This window comes from Clarias gariepinus, chromosome 8 (assembly GCF_024256425.1).
Source record: "Clarias gariepinus isolate MV-2021 ecotype Netherlands chromosome 8, CGAR_prim_01v2, whole genome shotgun sequence".
In the NCBI taxonomy this organism is placed as follows: Eukaryota; Metazoa; Chordata; class Actinopteri; order Siluriformes; family Clariidae; genus Clarias; species Clarias gariepinus.
This window is the reverse complement of record NC_071107.1, coordinates 18,020,743-18,042,603: the sequence shown is the minus strand read 5'-3', so window position 1 is coordinate 18,042,603 and position 21,861 is coordinate 18,020,743. Positions and strand designations below refer to the sequence as shown.

The window sequence follows — 21,861 nt, the reverse complement described above, 5'->3', positions numbered from 1 at the left end:
TGTTTTCAACACATAGCAATTAAACAGTAATTAGGACCTTGTCACCAAGTTTTCTTCATAAAAGTCAAACCCGGGCTATTAAATCTTTTGCATAGTTGTTAAATGGGCCCTGCATCTGGTGCTCTGAAGTATGGGATTGTTTTCTTCTTCATCTGGTGAGCTGTTTCATTGTGTTTTTTATTTTAATTTGTTGTCACCATTTCCCTGAGCTTTACTATTAATGACCAATATCTATCAAATACACGATTATGGCTGTATTTGCTTTTTGCTTGACCTAATGCAGCAAAGCTCTGCAAAAAAGCAATTGAGTTATTACTTTGAAACCATATTTATTATTTGTTATACCCTATTAAAATGATCAACTGCCTGAGTATATACAACCGTCTGAGAAACGGAAGCGTCGTGTAGAGACTGTTGACTTCAGATGTGAAACTGTTTAAACTTGGCTCTGTTAAACAATGAGATATCATTTTGATTAATCATCTCAAAACACGCAACCCGGCATTCGCCTGCGCTGTGGTGGGAAATTACATCAGCATAATCATCACTACACAGAGACTTAAAGTTCACAGGTCTGGCCTGGGGTGAAACATCTTAATAAGTAACACAGTGTTGCTGAGAAGAATAACAGCATCTCTTTGAAAGAAAGGTGTTCATTTTTTCAGACACGCATTTGAGAGCGCAGCGCCAACCCACAGTCATGTTAATGATGGGTACTCATTCAATGTCTCCCGCTCCCTGGAAGAACTTATGATAATTGCTCTAATGTCGTGGAAAATTTGAGCTCGGAAGATGGGCTGTGACTTGAGACCCAGCCAATGAGTCTAAAACTAGATGATTCACTTTCTCCCGTTGAATTTATGATTTGTTTTTGAGTAAAAAAAAAGACTTTCATTTGTTTTTATTTCATCAGAGTGGTGGGGTTTGGGGGATGATGGCTGTCACAGAGGTGTTTTTATTCATTCTGGCACAATTTGAGGCTAGTAGAGTGGTTGCACTGTTGGCAGTTGGTCTCGTTGTGAACTAGAAAGACAGAAAGACAGAAGAAAAGACAGAAAGAAAAAAAAAAGTCTCACTTTGGTAACAGAGTACATATGATATCTACAATATAGAGGTTTGTGGTCAATAGACACATGAGCTCAGAGAGTGCAAATGACTGACTGTATCACTCTCCAAGGCCAATTCTCACATCTGCAGCACCTTTCAAATTTCACAACTTTAGCTTTATCCTTGCTTGAAAATGTAATAGTAAAACTAAACTCCAATGCTAAGACATACTCTACAGGTATTTACTTTATCTGTAGAGCAGATTCCACCTGAATGACATAAAAGAAGCAGATCAAATACTCTTCAGGATCATTTTTGGTTCATTCCATTGACTTTGCCTGTCCTTAGATGGACACTGAACTCCAAGAGGATGCAAATCAGACTTGACTCACAAATGTTCACTTCAGTTTACCTCAGAAATAATCAAACTGGTGATGTTTTCCCTCATGGTGTTTTAGCATGCCCTGATATATTGGGGACTAAGCTGCTTGGTAATGTTTCAACAAGTCATATGTGCTAAATCCTTGTTTGGGAAAAGCAAGAGCATGGCCTGTGAGCATGAATGCCATATTACACAATGCAGTGTTTCATTAGCTCAGTAGTGACAGGAAAATTCATTCTTTCAACTTCAGTAACCACTTTAACCAGTCCACCGAGTGACATGTTTTTGGAAGGTGGTAAGAAACTGGAAAAGTCAGAGGAAACGCACACAGCGTTAGGAAGAATATTTAAAACACCACAGTAACCAGAGTTCAAGTTTGAACCAGGAGTTCCCAAAGCTCATTGATGCATAAAGGGAACGAAGGCTATTCCATCTGGTTTAAACTGACAGGAAGGGCCATAACACAGAGCTTGTGCATGCTTGTGCTATGACCATATTCCCCTTTCTGTCCTCATAAAAAAGAGTCAACTCAGGAAGAATTTTTACAACTTGGCAGGAATGCAGTAGAAACTGGTAAGGATGTAGTATTGTCTCGCTTAAAGGACATGCTCAAAACATTCTGGTGAGGACATGATTGAAGCAAGACAGAAAGATTGTAACACGTATACAGTAACAAAGGCATTGATCAGTTAACAGCTTTGTGCAGATGAGAAAGATTAGATGGACTACGGTTCGGAAGATCCCAGGTTCAAACCCCACAACTACCAAGTTGCCACTGTTGGGCCCTTGAGCAAGGCCCTTAACCCTCAACTGCTCAGATGTGTAATGAGATAAAAATGTAAGTCACTCTGGATAAGAGCATCTGCCAAATGACTAAATGTAAATGTAAATGTAGATGGCATTCCGACTGATTTGTCACAGGAAGTCACCGCATTGCTTCTATATCAGATCTCACAGTGACCTCTTCATGCTTGTGCTATGACCATGGTAGCTCCATGCCACCTTGTACAAGATCATATCCACAAGTTCATATTGCATTGTTCTGGTGTTTACCATGTTTATGGTGTGCAGCAGCTTTGAGAGTGTCTATGTCATGTTCAGAAAATTTAGTATAAATAGTTTATCCAATTTATCACAGCTTTACTTTGTAATTAAAAACTTTGTCCTGTTATGGTATTTAAAATAATCTGCCAGACGAATAACAATCACCTGGTAAGAGCAGGGTGTGATCTGAATGGACATACAATAGTAATAACTTGATTTGATCCCATCAACATGATGAGTGTGTGATCATGTGCATGATAGGAAACTACTGTAGTGATAGACACATGACAGAGATGTGGCTAGGAAGTTGTATGAACTTTGAATGTAATTTTTTCCATTTTGACCCAATTCCCATTGTTCTCCTGAATATTTTTAAGCATGCAGTGGGAACTGCCTGGTGTCAATCGAAGTGTGACAGGGCCCTACATTAGAATAAATTATAGAAAATCTCATAGATGGTTGTAGGAGCAATGTGTTACAACACACTGTGCATTGTACCCTGCTGCATATAAGAATGACTAGCCACTGACCAGTCAGAGTCCGAGGTGCTGATCTGGACTTCCCTAGAATTCCCAGACCTCAAGCAGCTCTAGCATCTGCTAGGTGCTGTGCTTGAAATACATTCTGGAGTAGCCACCCCTTACAACATAAAGGCTTAAAGGATCTACTGCTCCCATCCTAGTGCCAGACACCATGGGACACCTTTAGAGGCTTTATAGAGTCCATGCCTCAGTGAGTGGGAGCAGATTTGATGAGACATGGAAGACCAAATGAATATTACACATGGTTGTAATTTTTTGGCTCATTGGTGGCTGTGTTTATATACTATAAACATAGCAGGAAAACCTTTAAATACAATGCATAGCACGATAGACTCATGGACAAAGAGTTCTCTGAGAGGTCTTAAAGAAAATTGGCTTTGGGGAAAAATCACAACTAAGTGGGTAGTACAAGAGAGAAAATACTAGCCACCTCCATCTCTAGTATGTGCTACAGATAATCACAACCAAATCTACAAGACCAGCCTATCATAATTGGCTTTTCTTGACTTTCCTTTAATCTCGTTCTCATCACTGTGATTTGGCAAAGCACAAGTAAATTTCTTTTCAAGCTTGTACTGAAAGGCTCTTCTGTGTGACACTACTTGATCACCAGAGAGATGCCGAAGGGGGTGTATTCATACAAAGGACAATGTCAACAACAAACACACTAGAACCTCAGCCAGCTGCACAATGCTGGCTCTGATGGACATGTCTTCAGTTGCTCTCATTTAACAAACCACCTTTTATAGGTAAATGTTGGGAGCCTTTATCCATAGGCCTGTTAGTAACCAAGTACAGAGCCCTTTTGATTGTGAATAATTGCCTGTTACTTCCACAGTGTTAGAGCTGATATCTTCAGAGATGCTTTAACTTGTTAACATTAGTTACATTTTAACTATGCAATTACCATTCTTAAAAAATAAAATAAAATAAAATAAAATAAAACATGTGCATGTGTATCTAAACACTTTTTTGATAAGGAAGCAGTCTAAATTTGTAAGTATATTGTTTTTTAATCTTTCGGCCCCAATAGTTGATAATGGCTAATATTCTGCAACAGACTCTTAAACAGGGGTTAAAGTGGAATTGTGAAAGTATTTTGTTCTCACACCATATATAGAATAAAGAATGACAAAATAGTAACAAAATGAAAAATCTTGCATATTTACAGGCAACAGATTGCTAGAAATATACATTAAAAAAATCAACAACCTCATAAATAATCATCCGATTTCTTTTGTTTCTCTTTAACTCAATCATGGGAATTGAGGGAATTTGCTTATACTTTGAATCTCTCTGTGCAGACCATTATTTGGTAAGTAAATTGAGATATTTATTTGGAATAACATGATGTATGAATTCAATACTACAGTAAAAAAAATTTTTTTGTATTCTTTTATCAGTTTTTAGATTATTTACTTACCTAGCGTTTTTGGAACCTGTATCATCGAGTTGCTGAGATCGCATTAAATGTTTGAACCCACTAGCCAACAAACCAGCAAGATAGCTACATGTGCACACACACACAATTGGATACTTTGAAGCATGATAAGAACTTAATAACATGTCAAAATTATTGTTTGTAACTTTTCTTCCCCAGTATATGAACATGGACATGAAACTCACCAGCACAGTTAACATAAAAAACTGATTTTAAAAGTAATGTATAGCATTTACACTGCTGCTGTCCTGCGTCTCCGCTGCCTTGCAGACTTTCCTTTCTATGATGGAAAACTCAAAACCTGAATGTTGCAACGCGGTTGAATCAGAGACTTCTTTCATGAAGGTTAAATAAATCTCACTCACTTCATATGAAGGAATCATATGTTTTCTTTGTTAAATAAAAGTGTTTCCTTAATCTTTAGATTATGTGGAGCATCTGCCGTAAATTATTTACTTTTACTACTAAAAGATAATGCTTTGGAACTAATTTATTAATATAAATTTGTTATTTATTTTACAATGTCAGAGTCACGTTGTTATATAAAGTTAATCAACAGCTTCAATTTAAGGTCTGATGTTTACAATATGAAACATGATTGACTCTTGCTTTGTCCTGTAAATTAAGTTTGGATTTAACTATTGAACCTCTATCTGTGAAGTAATGACCATGATTTTGGTTATCCACAATACCACAAATACAAATTCATTGCCCAAAATGAAGGTGCTGGAACAATTTCTGGATTGTCTTGATTTACTGCAACTCATGCTCTTAAGTGACTATTATAAAATTTCCTTTTGATGACATGGTGGTATGTTTGTACATGATATCTGTGATCCAGTCATAAACAGCAGGACACGCATAAAGACATTACAATAAAACATGATCATATTGCTCTTGGCTTTCCTGTCATCACATGCGATAGAGCTACAAAACCCACATAAAGAAATCAGTTAAGATACTACTGCTTTCTCCATTAGCTCCTATTACCATCATCATATCATCATCATCATCATTTGATGCTCTCTAGGTAACGTTTTCACAAGTGAAGCTCCAGCTGCTTGAATTTGACACATGCTTTCAGCATATTGGTGGCCAGTTTTTGTCTGATTTCAATATGCATGCATGGTCCACGCTATTTCTGTGTTGCACAGTGCAAACAGCAGTTAATACACTGTACCAGTATTTTTTAATGGATTCATAAACATATTGGTGCAAATTGGAACAAATCGGGTCCACTAATCGGGTCAGGTAATAAAACTTTATACTAGCAACGAAGCCTGTACTTGTTTTGTAAGCAGTAACCCAAGTTTAATTGTGATTCATAAAATAGAATTAGAGTGGTAAGGTACAAGCTCATTATTTATTTTCTATTTTTACATTGGTACCAGAAAAAGTCGTGTCTGCACAGCATAGTGAACCCAGCAGTCAGTAAATTTACAAGGAGTCTGTGAGATCATTTCTGCACTTTCCATGGCTTACAAATTACTGGCTTTTTCCCTGAAATTGTACTGTTTCAAAAAACTTTACCACTTCAGCGCTGGGTTCCACCCCCATAAAGTTAGGCAGAGAAGAATGCTACTTTACCATGTAAGTATTTACTATAATAATCATTTATTTTAAAAATGAAATAAAGTCATTTAGTTACAATATTCCGCTGTATGTCTTAATATAATTTTGAAAAGCATGTGATTTGAGGCTAACCTCTAATTGGATTTTTTCAAATTATCCTTGGGGCAGCACTGTGCGCCCCGAACCCTCCCACTTTTGTTCTTAGCGAATCAGTATTGTTTTTAAATATTTGGGCTCATATGATTGGACCATTCTCAACAAGTCTTATTAACGGTCAGCAGATTGTTAGTTAATGTATTGAATAGTGATTGATGTGGAAGCCAAATAAATATGAGAGAAAATTCTGTAATTTCTTTGCTAAAATACCCCTTCGCAAAACGATCGGACGAAGAAAGAAAGAAGTAAAAGTGCTTGGACCAGATCGACCTGATCTTCTAATTAAGCAGCAGTCAAGTGATCGCAGTCAAGCTTACCCTCGGTGCTATTCCAGCCATTCTTATAGATATTTACAGGTGATAATTAAAAGTTTCTTTTTATTTTTGTTCGCACCCCACCCCAAAAATGTTTTTGCACCAGCTGCCACTGTTCAGGACACCTAGATCATGATACTTCACAATGAAATGAAAGTGGATGTTGTTTTTACTAACAGCACTGTCTGAGCTTTAGTTTTCCTCTTTGATGAACATAGAATTTAACCGTTTCTCATAATGTATTTTTTTTTAGACTTTTTAATTATATATATACAGTATATATTGTTTTAGATTTGTAGAATTCTAACTGACTTTGTAATGAATGTGTTATCAATATCACCATTTACTAAATTAAATGAGCAATTGTTTCAAAGAATCATTAATCATGGCCTTATTGGTACAAACCTACTGAGGCCATGTACACTTTGTTTTAATGGAAACAGAGGTGTTGATGAATTTCAGATGGGCTTCTATGAAAATCTGACAGCTTGAATGTTGGCAATAAATTGCAGCATATACAGACAAAGATAAACTCTAATCTAAAGCATTATTGCTTCCTACTTTCCTACTATAAACATACCCATTTTTTTCTGTTTACAAAACCTGCACTTTTCTTTTTTTTTTAAGAAAAAAAAATATATCTCACAAGGTAGGGTAAAATAGGACCTAATTTTTCCCAGTTCTGAACAGAGCATTTTTGGGCTTTCCATACAGTCTCTGTGATCCATGGGAGAGGCCGTATTTATTTAGCAGTAAAACCTTAACATGAACACCCTGCTTCATGTGCTGTGTCTTTGACTGCAAAATCCGTTTATGTTTCTCCCCCGAATTATATCAGAAACTGTAAGACTGCAGCGAGACCTGCAACCATTTGAGGAAGCCATGATTCATAGCAATCTGCTTTTCAGAATGTAAACACTTCAGAACTGTTTATTGTCTTTTATATACCTCCTGTACACTTATAATGTACGTGTTGGTGTTAATTTATTAATAATAATAATAATAATAATAATTATTATTATTATTATTATTTAAAACAACTAAAAAAATTGATTACTTTGACATTTTAGACAAAAAGACACAATGTATACTGTATAACTAGAGTGTGAACAAATAACAGCAGCAAATCTCTACACACCAAGAATAATCAAAAAATAATAAAAAATCATAGCAATATAGCAGAAACAGCAAAATGCCATTAGATCAAATAGTAGCTTAAATGTGTGCATTTACTGCAAAAGCATGTAAATAAATTCAATTTCGACCCTCAGATATTTTTTTAAACAAATATTTATGGTGACCAGAAAAGTCGAATGAATCAGTTGCCAAGCCTCTTTAAATGCTAGCAAAATTACAACCCTGGAAGCGCAAATGCTGGAATCATTCACATTTATGGAAGAAGAATAAATATATGTCTCCATAATACAAGGCTACCTTTAATTTTGTGATATATTCTACAGGAAATGTACTTTGGGACATTGGCAGTTTTCATACAACTACTACTGAAACAAGAGATGCTATAAACTACAATAAATAAGATTATCATGAAAAAAATATATACTTGGCATAAATGGAAAAATATAAAAATATAGCATAATTTTGTGTTCTAGTTGTTTAATTCATATACTGTACAGTATTAACCAACTCTTTTTTGGGTTATCGGTTTGTTCTTGATTTCTGGCTTGCAGCCATGCTGACTTTACTTCACGTAGAGGGAGATGACTGGGAAAGCTGCACAATAGGACAAATTAAGAGGCGCGTTCCTCATTTTAGCTTTTTGAAGATAAATTAGCTCTTTAGAATGATTAGGTCATATAAGAAATGTATAATATTGACTTCTAGCTGTTTACATTTCTTGTTTTAAATAATATATGTAATATCAGTCAGCTATTGGCTTAGGCTGCTGTTGATAATGTTGCTGTTGTCATATTATGAAGCATTTATCTTGTCCAAATAACAACAGTTACAAAAATGACAATTATTTAAACATGTTTTTATAATTTCATAAGACAGACTTTCACATATTTAGTCAAGTGTACCTGATTACACATTCCAAGCAACATAACGAAGAGCCTTTGATGACTAAGAAATCTGTGCTTTGAGTTATACATGGTAGGTGAAGATATAAATCGAGTCATAGAAGGTCATAACACAGTTGATTAAAATGTCTAGTGTGCTTCCTGTGCCATATATTCAGTACTAAACGATCAGAACAGCACTGAAATTCAAACTCAGTGCACATGATTAACTTTATATAACAGCATTTCAACACTGTTCAAACAGATGAGAGCTGTCGTCCCACAGAGGAAACTGTGGAATAACTTAGCATGGAAAAAAGCCAGAACTCATTCACAAGGAGGTTTTTGATTGCCACTGGTTGCCATGAAGAAGCGAGATGCTCTGCAACACATCCAGCCACACTTTGTAACAGAAGACGTACTGTTCCTGAAAATAAAAAGAACAACAGCGGGTCCATAAACCTGGGCAATTTTCATATCAGTGTCTGTAAAGCATATTTCATAGGATACAAAAGCAAACACATGTTCTTTCTGAAACAGAAACACATTCCTTAGAGAAAGCTAATTATAGGCTGCTGAAATCAGAGACGATACATTAGTGGTTGTCATGCAGGGGTGGGGATCTGGCAGCTTTTGGATCTGTAAACTCTTTAATTAGTGTGGCCGATGAAATCCTAAACAGTAAGTCATATTATGATTTCATAAATTTCATTGTTCATTACACTAACTAGAGGCTTGGCTTACTGACCTTGGTTTGAATCATCCCATGGCGCTGGAGACGCATCTCCCTCACAATCTCACTCACATTAATCTGAGGAAGCAGATGCAGGTGGGTGTGTGTTATGAGCAGTTTAAAGAGGAAACCAGATCATATTTCATTAAATTTGATGGAGGGGGGGGGGGGGATAAAAAAAAGAATCGGGAACTCATTTTGCTTTAGTGACAATAAGTAAATTTCAAATAATGTATACATTTCCATGTCTGAAATATTTATTGTCAGTTTTTTAAGTTGTTTTTTGTCCTAGATTTTTTTTTTATAACCACATAGTTTTCACTCACCACTACAACCTTTCCTTAACACTCTACCCCGACACATGAAACAGGTGTCTTGCTATTAAAATGATCTCATTGTCACCAGTGTTTAGGTTTCAGTCAATGTTAGTGTTGTTAAAAATGGAACAAATGCATATTCAGGTTTATGCCCAATGATTCTGCTATACTGTATTAATCAACTGGTCTTATTTTTATTCATTTGGTCTTATTTCCTCCTTGCTTACCTTTGTTTATTTATCTACTGTTTGCTATTATAAGAAAACAGTTAAATATTAATTATTAAATCTATTTCTTTTGATAGTTTTAAGGATTTAATTTGCAGAAATATTATAGGAGCTTTTTCAAGCACTTTACAATTACAATACTTTTAATTAGTCTTAAAAAACAATCTTAATTAACTTAATAATCTTACGTTTGGTTAATTAGAATCTTATGTGAAATACTGTACTAAATAAACTTTACTATGATACTATATTTTGCAATAATTCTTTTTTTCAGTGTATTAATTAATTAATTATTTCATCTTTAGTAACGACTGGTCATGAATACTATGTATCCAGCATCTATTCTGTAAGCTGAGCACAATGCAGTAAGCCTCATGCTTGATAGGATGCCAGTCCATCTCAGGACATCATCCATAATTTAGTATAGCCAATCTGCCTATGTGCTTGTTTTTGGACAGTGAGAAGAAAACGGAAAGCACAGAGGAAACCCATGCAGACATGTTGAGATAATGTGAAACTTCGCACAGATGGTAACCCAAGCTCAGGATCAGACTGAGAACCCAAGAGCTGTGAGGCAGGAATGCTCCCCACTGTGGCAACATGCCATCCCCTCATACGGTATACTGGATTATAAATGTGTTCACATTTATTGTTGCTGATTGTGAAACTGCTATAGGAAAACCACTGTTCAGAATATATATTTTTCCTCATTACTTCATTGTGTGAATCACCAGACAAATATGTCTATGGAAAAACAATTACCACATGGAAAACATGCACCACACATACTCACAGTGAGGTCCCTCTCTATGAGGCCGAGGATGACGTCAGTGCAGATGAGGACGCCTGCTCGGCCTATACCTGCGCTGCAGTGGACAGTAATGGGGCCGTTCATGTGCACTGCACGCATGTACCGGATAAAGTGCACTAGCTCCTTTGAACAGCGAGGTGTGCTGTGGTCTGGCCATGTGGTGAACTTCAGGTGCTTTACAAAATGTGTAGCTCCTGTCTGGAATTGAGCACAGGATATCACAGGATAAGATTTTTTTTTATTTTACTCAAATGTTGTCATCCCATCCGTATGACCATATTGGACCTCATTTACACACTAAAATAGGAAAGAGTGTCTTTCTGTGAGTGACTTTACAAATGAGTACAAATGATATGACAGGCTAAGAGTGAGACTGTACAGGAAAAAAAGAATAATTGTAGACTCCCTACATTGTGTATTTATATACTTTAAAGCCCCAGTGTTGGATGATCATTAATAAGAATGTAATGGCCAATGCAGCACTTAAGCCTAAATCGCCATGGTCCCCCTCTCACCTCTTTCTCTACCATCTTTATGACCTTGATGTGAAAGTAGTCCAGTTTCTGGTAATTGTCCAGGATCAGCTGGTAGTGGTTTGTTTCTATGGGAACATCACACTTCTCAGGCCAGTACCTGTGGCATTTGACTTTGCCACGCTCCACTTCCCGGGTCATCATTGCAATGATGTCAGACTTGCTCTCCCAAACCATCTGCCAGAAGCAGTCCTGAGTGTTGGGCAGAGGTCCCTGTGATGCGATGTAAAAAAATTCATCTGGGCCCACCTTCATCCGGATGTAGCTGGCATTAATGTAGTCCTGTTTCTCTCCCACAGGAACTCGTGTCTTATCATCTATGTGTAGAAATATGAATGTTCAAATAATTTAACAGTTAATTTAGGGTCTGCCTTGTTGTACAAATTAACATCATAATAAATTACCAACTTTTTTGGTAAGTGCTTATGTTTAATTGGTTTGAATATTGAACTAATATTTTTTCTTGTGTCAGTACTGACTTAACAGTATTAATTTCGGTTTAAATACTACATCTACTCTTATCACCAAATTCTGTAATAAGCATTATTATATTACAGAACTTGTTGAATTCTCATTTACGATTGATAAGATATTCTAGATTTATTTTCTATTACAACCAACTTAAAAGTAACAGATAATTCATACGCTTTAATTCATGGGGACAGGGATTAACTTGGCATTTGCTGCATAGCACACAATGTAATTTTTTATCTAACTACATAATACATATTATGGATATTTATTGGTAAATATTATTAACAACGTTGATTTATAAATAAACCAATTCGGAACATTTGGTTATAGAAAATAATTGGCTTTCAAATGGTAATGTTACACCATTAATGATTATTACAGTATGCTTATAATAATTTTATTTCTAATATATTGAACCAAATGTTCTCTTTAATTCTTTAAAGAATCAACTCCAGCTAATTAATTCTACACAGGGACCCATCTTTTCAAATATAGATTGCATTATTATTATTATTACTATTATATATAACAATTTAAGCCTATTATATATATATATATAATTATTATATTATATTATTCAAGTGAATATTTAATCAGACTAAATATTGTTAACCTTGAAAATGCTTTATAATATGTTTGACAATATTTGTGATGACTATAAATTTAATATGTATTATTATTATTATTATTATTATCATTAATAATAATAATAATAATAATAAATGATCCCAAATTATGCTAGTTGGCATTGTTCAAAAACACAAGTCAACAAAAACACATAGATAATGGATAAAACTAATGAAAAACTAATGAAATTAATAGCTTATCCCCCTGGTTTAATAAATAGAAATACAAATAAAAAGCAGAAAGGAAGGCTGGAATGAGTTTATAGAGAGGAATGTTCTAGACTACTCCCATGGTAGCCATTTTGGTTGATACACTCATGTTTGTGGGAATACAGGAGTGCATGTTGAATGTGGCTCTGCATGAAGCCTTAGTTTAAGATTTCTCATTATATTACCCTGGTAGCTTGCTGACCTACATGTAAGATTGGACCTTCGTGTAACACTCTATAAGGGGCCTCTCTGTAAAAACATGTTCAACAGTCAATGAGAGAAAAGGGTTCAAGAAAAAGAGTGAAAACAAAAAAGGGGCTTGCAAGGGGAAGTGGAATTCTCTGAGAGTAGGTAGATGCGTGTAGAGACATCCTCACAATGGGTGGCATCAGACTTCTTATAGGAGGCCTTGAACTACTTCCAGCAAAAACAGTTAAGTCCCAGGGGCCTCACACTTTGCAATCCTAGGGGCCTTATTTGAGGGAACAGAAGCCTAGTGAGCAGCCATGATAATAAACAAACACTCAAGGGCAGGCGAGGGCCAGTCTGCCTCCTGCCAGCACAAGAAGTTCTACATTGTACCTCAGTACCCGCCTCTGAGTTCCACAGGGAGTCATATAGCCCTCTGACACAAACACAGTACCAACCCAGAGGTTTACAAATTTTCCCATTTAACTGCTTCCCATTACATTAAAAGAGGAACTGTGAGTCAAAATGATGGTAAAATGGAGGAGTGCAAACTTGATAACAAAAGCTGCAGTGTGAGAATCAGGCCAAGAGAAGAGGCCTAGAAAACCACAATAAGGAAATGGATGGAATTCAGTATTACAGATACACACAAGAAGTGGAAAATGACACCCTTTAATGTGGGTGGGTAGATTGGCTACTCGACATTGCCAGTAGGTGTGAATGAGTGTGAATATGTATGTGCGTGGTGTCCTGTAATGGGTTGTTGTCCTATCAAGTTTATATTCCTTCCTCATGCCTAGTGTTTCCAGGATGGGATTCAGCCTTACTGTGACCAGCATAAATCAAGTAGCGATGAACAAAGGAATAAATAAATGAAAAGTGTTTTAGCAGAAGGTATTTATATATTATACTTGCAGGAGGGCTTACAGGGCAGGATTTCTCTGTATCGATTCTTTTCTCGGTTCTCTGGTGCTTTTCCAACCAGGCAGTTATCTGAGGAAGTTAGATGGCCTAATACCTACAGAAAAAAAAAATCCATATTATTATAATGTTGTGTAGATAAATATCTCATTAAGAAATTAAATGGAACAAGGTCAAGTGAAATTTAGATATGGCAATTACGCTTTCATGATACAGATCATAAATAAGTAAGTGTACAGTATACAGGACATCTAGGCATCTCATACAGATTTATATATATTTTTACATTTAAATAAAAATAGTAACAGTTAATATTACTTCTGGATTTTGAATGTTTTGTGTTAATGGTCAAATGCACATGAATTAAATATATTTTATATAAAACTGTAATATTGTCTTTTTTTAGACTGTTTTGCAAAAAAAAATAATAATAATAAATAAATAAATAAATAAATAAGTGTCAAATAATTATATATCTGTTACCAAAGGAAAAACATGACAACAGCCTGTAAAAAAATCCTAGCCAATTTTGGTTAACCTGTTGGCTGGACATAATTGTCTGTCATCATGTGTTATTTGTAGAAAACGTATAGCCTTTACTATCAGTACCAGCCACCAATATTTAAATAATGAGTCAGTGGACACAAAGCTCAGAAATAGAAAAACTGCAATGAAATTACAAAAATGTCCTTATTTTACATTATACTAATTAATATTTAATTTAGCCCTAAAATATTTTACATTTATTTATTTTTTTTTTTTATTTATTATATTTTTCACTATTATTTCATTTTAAATAATTCCAAATTAGGCACATTTAAAAACCTTAATCATTTTAGAAATCAAGCAAATTCTATATGTTCAAGCATCTTTATGAATCATGCCTATAAGAATAGGAATCTAGGTAAACGAACTCACCATAAACTCTTTGACAAGGTCATGATGATCCAGTTGATTCTGAAGATTTTGCATAAGACTTCTGAGTCTTGACCCTGAGTACTGACCATTTATAGATGGGCTGATCAGTGCGAGTCTGGTCAGTTCCTCCTCTGACACAATAGGTGGACCTAAAATTTAGTCCTTGCATGTTTAATATTATAAGCTGAAATCTAAGCATTTGCATGAATGTAATAATAGGAAAATGTAAAATATTTTCAGTGTGTAATATTTAGTTTACCCGTGTGTGGTGTTGTTTCGGTAAAGGAATGCTGAGAAGAATCATCTTCGTCATCATCATCATCATCATCATCATCAGTGCTCCAGGTGTCTGTGTAATTTTTCTCAGTGTTTGTGCCAGAATTTTCTAGATTCTGCTTCTCCGGGTCAGCCCTGAAAGTGGTATAAGACGGGTGTTAATAGAGAACATTGACAAATTAATTTTTCCTGAGAACCTTCAAAAAAAAAAAAAAAAAAGCGAAGAAAGAACTCTAGAAATAATTAATATCATGTTTACTAATTATAAATACCGTGAATCTGATGAAGATTAGCAATTAGCATGGAAAAGTTGGCTCGGTTTCATTCATAACTCGTTGGAGCCCTCTTGTGTTCCACACAAAGCAACACAACATGCAGCTAACGTGGGCTTAAAACTCTCATTTTACAGTTTTATTTGATGGATTCCTTCATGATCAATCTGGCAGAGGTTTATGATCAAGTCCAGATTTTTTATATATATATATATAAATTCATAATTATGAAAGAATAATGCTTTTGTGAAACTTTGTAACAAATACACAATACTGGTAAAAAAAACAAAGTTAAAGACATACATTACATAAAGAAAAAGGCTTACCGGCTCTGTAGCATATCTGTGACACTCAAAGATGGGCAACAGCCCTGAAAGGTAGGGGTACAGTTTCCACTATCCTGTAGGGAAAGCAACAGAGTTCAAATCTAAAGCCAGCCACATTGGTAGGCTCCAGCATCTTATTCTTGGTGCAATGTGACAAGGTATGCTAATTAATTTTGTGACTTCATGCTGCAAATATATGAAATATGTATGAAGTATGAGTGTTTATAAACCTGTTCAGATTCCATCTTAACCCTGGGACAACTGGATGACTGAAAAGTTGAATGATCCTCTTGCACCTCTAAATCTGAGCTTACTCCTAGCAGAGAAATACATCACACTTAACCTTTAAACTTTAACTATTAAAATACAAAGTGAACACTTATAATGCTTGAATCTTACCCACAGAGCATTTGCTGCCATGTTCTGTGTGCTTTAATTACATTGTTACAAAGTAAAACTGTTTTAGTTAAGGTGAAATGAGATATGGCAGACCTTCAGTGTTGTGTTCATTAGGTTCTTCAGTATAGGAACTACAGCCAGTGTAGGATGTGATGGGGAACGTTTCTCTGTATACAATTAGCTGAACTGTCCCTTCTGCTCTCCTCAGAATATCCACCACCTTATTATGGCTCAATCCTGAAACAATCACACCATTCACCTGCACACAGAGGCTCTGGGTTAGAATTATTCTGCCCTGGTTGTGTGACTAAGCTGAAAGGACTCTCACAAAAAGTTAATAAACTCCTTATTTACAGCCACCTCAAGGAGGATGTCTCCCACACGTAGACGGCCATCCTGTTCAGCCACACTCCCACAGCAGATGTCCTTTATTTCCAGATTACTGCCATTGACTCCACCCACCAGAGAAAAGCCCAACCCACCTCTCTCGGGTTTAGCAAATTCCAGTTGAAGGATGCAGCTCTGGGTAAGACAGACAGTGAGCACAAACATAAGTATCAGTTTAGAAAAACAGAAACTAGTAAAATTGTTAACATTTTCTCTTTTAAACACTACAGGATATACTCACTATCCAATATAATTGGAATACCTATAACGATGCACTAATCTCGTTAGAGGATACTGGGTCTTCCATTGGCACATCTTTGGTACAGCTATACTGGGAGTCAACCAGGAATATAGCAACAATACACCGATCTGCCACAACACTAACATCACTGCCTGCCATGGCTCATCTATGCCTATGGGGACCAAAGGCCACCCTGTCCCATCTGATCCCACACAAAAAAAGCAAATGTAGCACATGCTAAAAAAAATAGTCATAGAAAGATGTTAGAACACTCAGTGCATCACATATTGCCACATATGGGGCATAGCAGGCAATGAGTTTTTTTTCACTCTGGCCTACAAATTCCCAGGATCTCAATCTGAGTGTCAATGAAATACGGCAGACAAACAAGCCCAGTCCATAAGGGGCCCAGCCCCCATGGTGCTAGACAACATCCTGGTGCTTGACACCACAGCACACCCCAGAAGTCTTGTGGAGTCATGCCCTGAGGGGCCAGATCTGCCCTGGCAGCACAAGGGAAACTGTGATAGTGTTTTGGGTTTTAATATTATGGCAAATTGGTGTATATATGGCCAAGAATACAAGGCCTCTTTTTGATATAGTTAGTAACTAAGGTGTGTGAGAAAAACACTTTTTTTTTCATCGCTGTTTGCTAGATTCATGCAATTGTGGCTCAAAGAGTCCAATATGACCCAGCTTTATTTAAGGCCTAAGGATGAAGAAGACCACTTGTAAAACAATTTATCTAATCTATTACTCTATACGGTTTTAAAACAGTGAATTATTAATATATGATTCATGGGCAAAGAAATGTGACAAAGCTGGCTAATAGTGAACAGACAGAGGGATTACTAGACTCAGGTTTCAGTGTCATCATATAGATACAGAGCACAGTTACCTCCTCCTGAGAGGTCGCAGAGGGCATTGGTCCAAATCCTTTAACATTTTCAGCCAGCTTTACTTTAAAAAAAAAAAAAAAAAAACGAGAAAGAAAGATAGACAGTGACAAATATAGAAAAATAGACTAAAATAATGCAGTTTTCATAGGAGCAAGTTATGTAGTAAATCTGCAACCTAAACACACGCATAGCAAAATTGAAAATGTAAAAATTTTCAAATTTCTCCCCCCAAAAAACAATTTCACAAAGAATTTAATAAACAGACTGAACACTCACGATAACCTCTCTCCTCTGCCGCCATCTCAGGAGGAGATGTGCTGACTGGCATACTGCTCTGAAAGGTGAGCAATGGTAGCCTTTTCAGGCGCTGTTGGACCCCCCAGCTAGCTGTTGCCCAGCAACTCAGGTGCCACATGGGATCACCTGGGACACGTCCATCAGGCGCGACAAAAATGCCTTGTGATCGGTTAAACAGGGTAGGGGCACTCACTAATAATTAATTTTGCACTTTAGGCCTGCTGTGGTCCAGTCAAGCTGTGTCTGTCAGCATGGAGCTAAAGCTACAACGCTCAGAGAATAGAGACATGGCGACACAGAAACCAGAGTCCTTACCATTAGCAGCAGCCTCCACCTCAGATGACCTAGGCTCCTCAGATTGAGGGACGAACCTCTTCTCTTTTTTCCAATCGAAGAAACCTGGGAATGAAAAGCACAAGTATGGAGCAAGAAATATAAACAGTGTTTTATAAAAATGAATGAATAAAATACATAAATACATAAATAAGTAAAAAATAATAATAATTAAACTAAACTTATGTACCAATATGTACTAAACTAAATGTACCAAACAATGATTATTCCATTATTTTTTGTACTTGCAAAAAAATATTGTGTTTTGCATACTGCAAAGTAGACTTAATTAACTCAAGTTACTTAATTGAATCATTGTTTTCTTCTTTTCCTTTTTTTATGGTTTTCCTCTGGTTATTTTCTGCAAGTTCCAGTTAAATAGGAGCTACAGCATACAGACTGAACTGACCATGTAATTTTATATTTGTATATAGTATGTTGTAGTTTTCTACATTAAATCACTATATATTGAGCTTCACTCAATGAGGGGGAATTTATTGCAACCAATCAGCCATGTTTTAGAAGGTGAGATAACACCAGCATGTTCTGTGAACACAAAGATAACACATACAGAACCTCCACACAGACAGACACCTGAGCTATAGCTGTGATGCGACTTACTGCAGTGTCATGCTGCTATGACCCAAACCAGCAGAATAAAATATTAGCCAGGATGGGAGTTGAAGGAGGGTGCTCGTCTAATCTGAGCTGACACTGCACTCAAAAATGTCACTGTGGCTGCTGAAGCGTTCAATGAATGCCAGGCCACAGTGGCAGCCACCGGAGCAGCTCACTGTCTCACTTCTGTCACTTTAGTCTTGAATAAGACATGTCAGCCATGTGCTGAGAGTGTGACAAGCACATGCACACACTCGTGTCTTACAGAGAGGAGCCTAGCCCAGGGCAAGGTGAAATGCTGTATACTGAACACTGACTAACAGCTAAATGCAAAAAGCATATTCATAGTGTACTTATTACCATAGACGATCTATGGAATTAATTTAAAGAATGGACTTAATTAAAACATTGTATTATGATGTTGATTATAATAATCAGATGCTTACCATTCCATTTGCTCTTGGGTATCACAGGTTGATCATCTCTGTAGTGAAAAAAGGCAACAAAAAAGCCCAGCCAGTATAAACAAACAGCATTTGCATTTGACTGCCAGTGGTCTACAATATCTCACCTCATGGCTTTGAGTTTGACTTTTTGTAAAGAATATTCACAGATCTTTACAGCATCTTCCAGTGACATTCCCAGGGTGCACCTGCCACTGATGTAGACAATTCGATCATTTGGCTGAATGCTTCCCTCCTCACTGGCGGGTGAGTTTGGAACCACTTCCTGAACATAGATCCCCTGCCACTTGCTGCCAATACCACCCCGGAGCTTGATTCCTACACAGCAAAAAAAAAAAAGGACAAGTATACAAAAATGGAATAGAGAGATTTTTATCTTTTTGAGTTTACAGTCATTGACTCCTTGAGTTAATTATCTGTATATAGGCAGACTATCAGAACTAAAGTACAGTATAGACTAGACAATAGAGTAGACTGGAATACACAAAGAACATACTAAATCTAAAATTTTCTCATTAATATTTACATTTCTTACAAATAGCTACATAAACCTTATTAAACTAGTACATTATAAAACTGCAAACTGTACAGAGGTACATATGTTTTTCTTAAAGAGAAAATGTTATCATGTCAAATATTTTTTAAATAGTTTGTTTAAGCTTAATAATGCTTAATGCTTTTTAATGTAGAAAATGTTTAACTGCAAAAACTACTTTTTAAAGCCTAAGACTTTTGCATAAAACTTCATATGATATCTACAGTATGTGCAATGCCCCACCCATTTGTCCAGAGGAGGTCTTATATATAATAATGTCCTGAAGGCTGTCTGGTGGTGGAGGAGGCAGTAGGTTCTGTTCAGCTCTGCCTAGCACCATGTGGAGTCTTTTAGGGGAGTATCTAAGAATTGTCATGGCCACTTCATCAGACACATTAGTTACATAGTGACCATTCACCTAAAAAGAAAGTATAATATGAGTCAGATTTATAGAATAATTAGAACTTCGCCTGCTTTTTCGAAATAATTACTGTCTATACTATATATATATATATATATATATATATATATATATATATATATATATATATAAAATTCTACAAATATTCTGTTGGATATACAGTGAACTATGTAGCTATATATCTATATATCTATATATCTATATATATATATATATATATATATATATATATACAGTATATACACACAGTATACCATATATACACTATATAGAGCTTATAATGGAACTGTTTCACTGCAAATGGCAAACTTTGGTTAGATGCAAATGATGGTTGTACAATGGGACAAGCATTTTTAAAATATGATAAATAATAGGTACCATTTTTAGCCTGTCTCCAGGTCTGAGCCGGCCGTCCGCCTTGGCTGGATTATCCAGGATTTCCTGTATGTAATAGCAATTGTCTAATTTGCTCCTAGTAATAGTAAACCCAAAACTGCCACTTCTGGATTTAGTAAGGGTTACCGTCAGCTCAAACTCCTTAAACACTTCCTATGCAAAGTAAACAGAAAGCATTTTTTTTTCATGTCTAAGCTCATATAGTGTAATTTCACTACATCACAATAATTTGCGAAATGTGGGTAGGTCTACACCGCTTGTACCCTTCTGGGTTCTTCATCCTCATCCTCCTCTTCATTGTCCCAGCCATTTTTGGTGCTGGTTACAGTGGGCAGAACTACAGGAGGGGGTGATTTTGCAGCCTTTGAAGGACTGGTATGTGAAGGGGGTGTGGGAGGTAGTGGAGGAGGAGTACGAGGAATCAAAGCACTGGTAGAGACAGTAGTGGTAATGGTCAGATATTCTTCATCAGCTAAGATATCCAGTCCATTGGCCATAAAGTGTGTTCGATTTCCACTAAAATCTTCAATGAGCTCACTGCAAGCATAAGTGATTAAGTTATTTTGTATCCCACTACAAATAGTCTATTACAAACAATAAAAAAAATGTTCTTTCAACAAATAAAAAATACCAACCAACCAGTTGAAAATTTCTCTCTCTCTCTCTTTCATTTTTTTAATTAATTAAAGCAGCAAGTTATTTTTTATTATTTCAAGATGCTGAGATATAACAACAATAACAACAACATTAATAATAATAATAATAATAATAATAATAATAAATCTTAAATACTTCAAAAGACAGTTTACAGTATTTCTTGCAAAAAACGTAAATTCCACGTGGTTCCATGTGGTTTTAGTCTGCTTTTTGTTTGTTACCTGGCACAGTAGGAACAACCCTGCATCCAACCTGTCATAATTATCAATTGTCAAAAGTTATTTACCATTGAATGCATGACAAACATTTGCTTATTGTTCTAGGACTAGCTTGACTGACTCACTTTCCCTCTCTTAAAATATTTATATGTATTGAGCTACACTTACCTAAAGGATTATTAGGAACACCTGTTCAAATTCTCATTAATGCAATTATCTAATCAACAAATCACATGGCAGTTGCTTCAATGAATTTAGGAGTGTGGTCCTGGTCACGACAATCCCCTGAACTCCAAACTGAATGTCAAAATGGGAAAGAAATGTGATTTAAGCAATTTTGAGCGTAGCATGGTTGTTGGTGCCAGACGGGCCGGTCACAATCTGCTCAGTTACTGGGATTTTCACGCACAACCATATTAAGGGTTTAGAACGAATGGTGGGGAAAGGGAAAAACATCCAGTATGCGGCAGTCCTGTGGGTGAAAATGCCTTGTTGATGCTAGAGGTCAGAGGAGAATGGACAGCCTGATTCAAGCTGATAGAAGAGCAACGTTACAACTGAGGTATGCAGCAAAGCCTTTGTGAAGCCACAACACGCACAACCTTGAGGCGGATGGGCTACAACAGCAGAAGACCCCACCGGGTACC

The 21,861-nt window shown here is 36.2% G+C and overlaps 1 protein-coding gene across 5 annotated transcripts in view; it reads right to left on the bottom strand.

Annotated features, from left to right (window-relative positions):
- Positions 1-8,138: 8,138 nt before the first annotated feature.
- ptpn20 (protein tyrosine phosphatase non-receptor type 20) overlaps positions 8,139-21,861 on the bottom strand; it is a 31,062-nt gene continuing 17,339 nt past the window's right edge. For 3 of the 5 annotated variants that reach the window (XM_053501985.1, XM_053501987.1, XM_053501988.1), the window contains 18 exons: positions 20,603-20,876; positions 20,322-20,492; positions 19,766-19,940; positions 19,095-19,305; positions 18,970-19,007; positions 17,888-17,971; positions 17,275-17,336; positions 16,109-16,270; positions 15,842-16,007; positions 15,580-15,665; positions 15,350-15,423; positions 14,735-14,886; positions 14,476-14,624; positions 13,552-13,654; positions 11,120-11,454; positions 10,587-10,802; positions 9,265-9,327; positions 8,139-8,943 (listed from right to left, as the gene is read on the bottom strand). In XM_053501985.1, coding sequence (XP_053357960.1) covers positions 8,848-8,943; positions 9,265-9,327; positions 10,587-10,802; positions 11,120-11,454; positions 13,552-13,654; positions 14,476-14,624; positions 14,735-14,886; positions 15,350-15,423; positions 15,580-15,665; positions 15,842-16,007; positions 16,109-16,270; positions 17,275-17,336; positions 17,888-17,971; positions 18,970-19,007; positions 19,095-19,305; positions 19,766-19,940; positions 20,322-20,492; positions 20,603-20,876 — 2,617 coding nt within the window. In that variant the 3' untranslated portion in view covers positions 8,139-8,847. Of the gene's footprint in view, positions 8,944-9,264; positions 9,328-10,586; positions 10,803-11,119; positions 11,455-13,551; positions 13,655-14,475; positions 14,625-14,734; positions 14,887-15,349; positions 15,424-15,579; positions 15,666-15,841; positions 16,008-16,108; positions 16,271-17,274; positions 17,337-17,551; positions 17,824-17,887; positions 17,972-18,969; positions 19,008-19,094; positions 19,306-19,765; positions 19,941-20,321; positions 20,493-20,602; positions 20,877-21,861 lie in introns of those variants that run through there. The other 2 variants (XM_053501986.1, XM_053501989.1) reach the window with 2 other exon arrangements.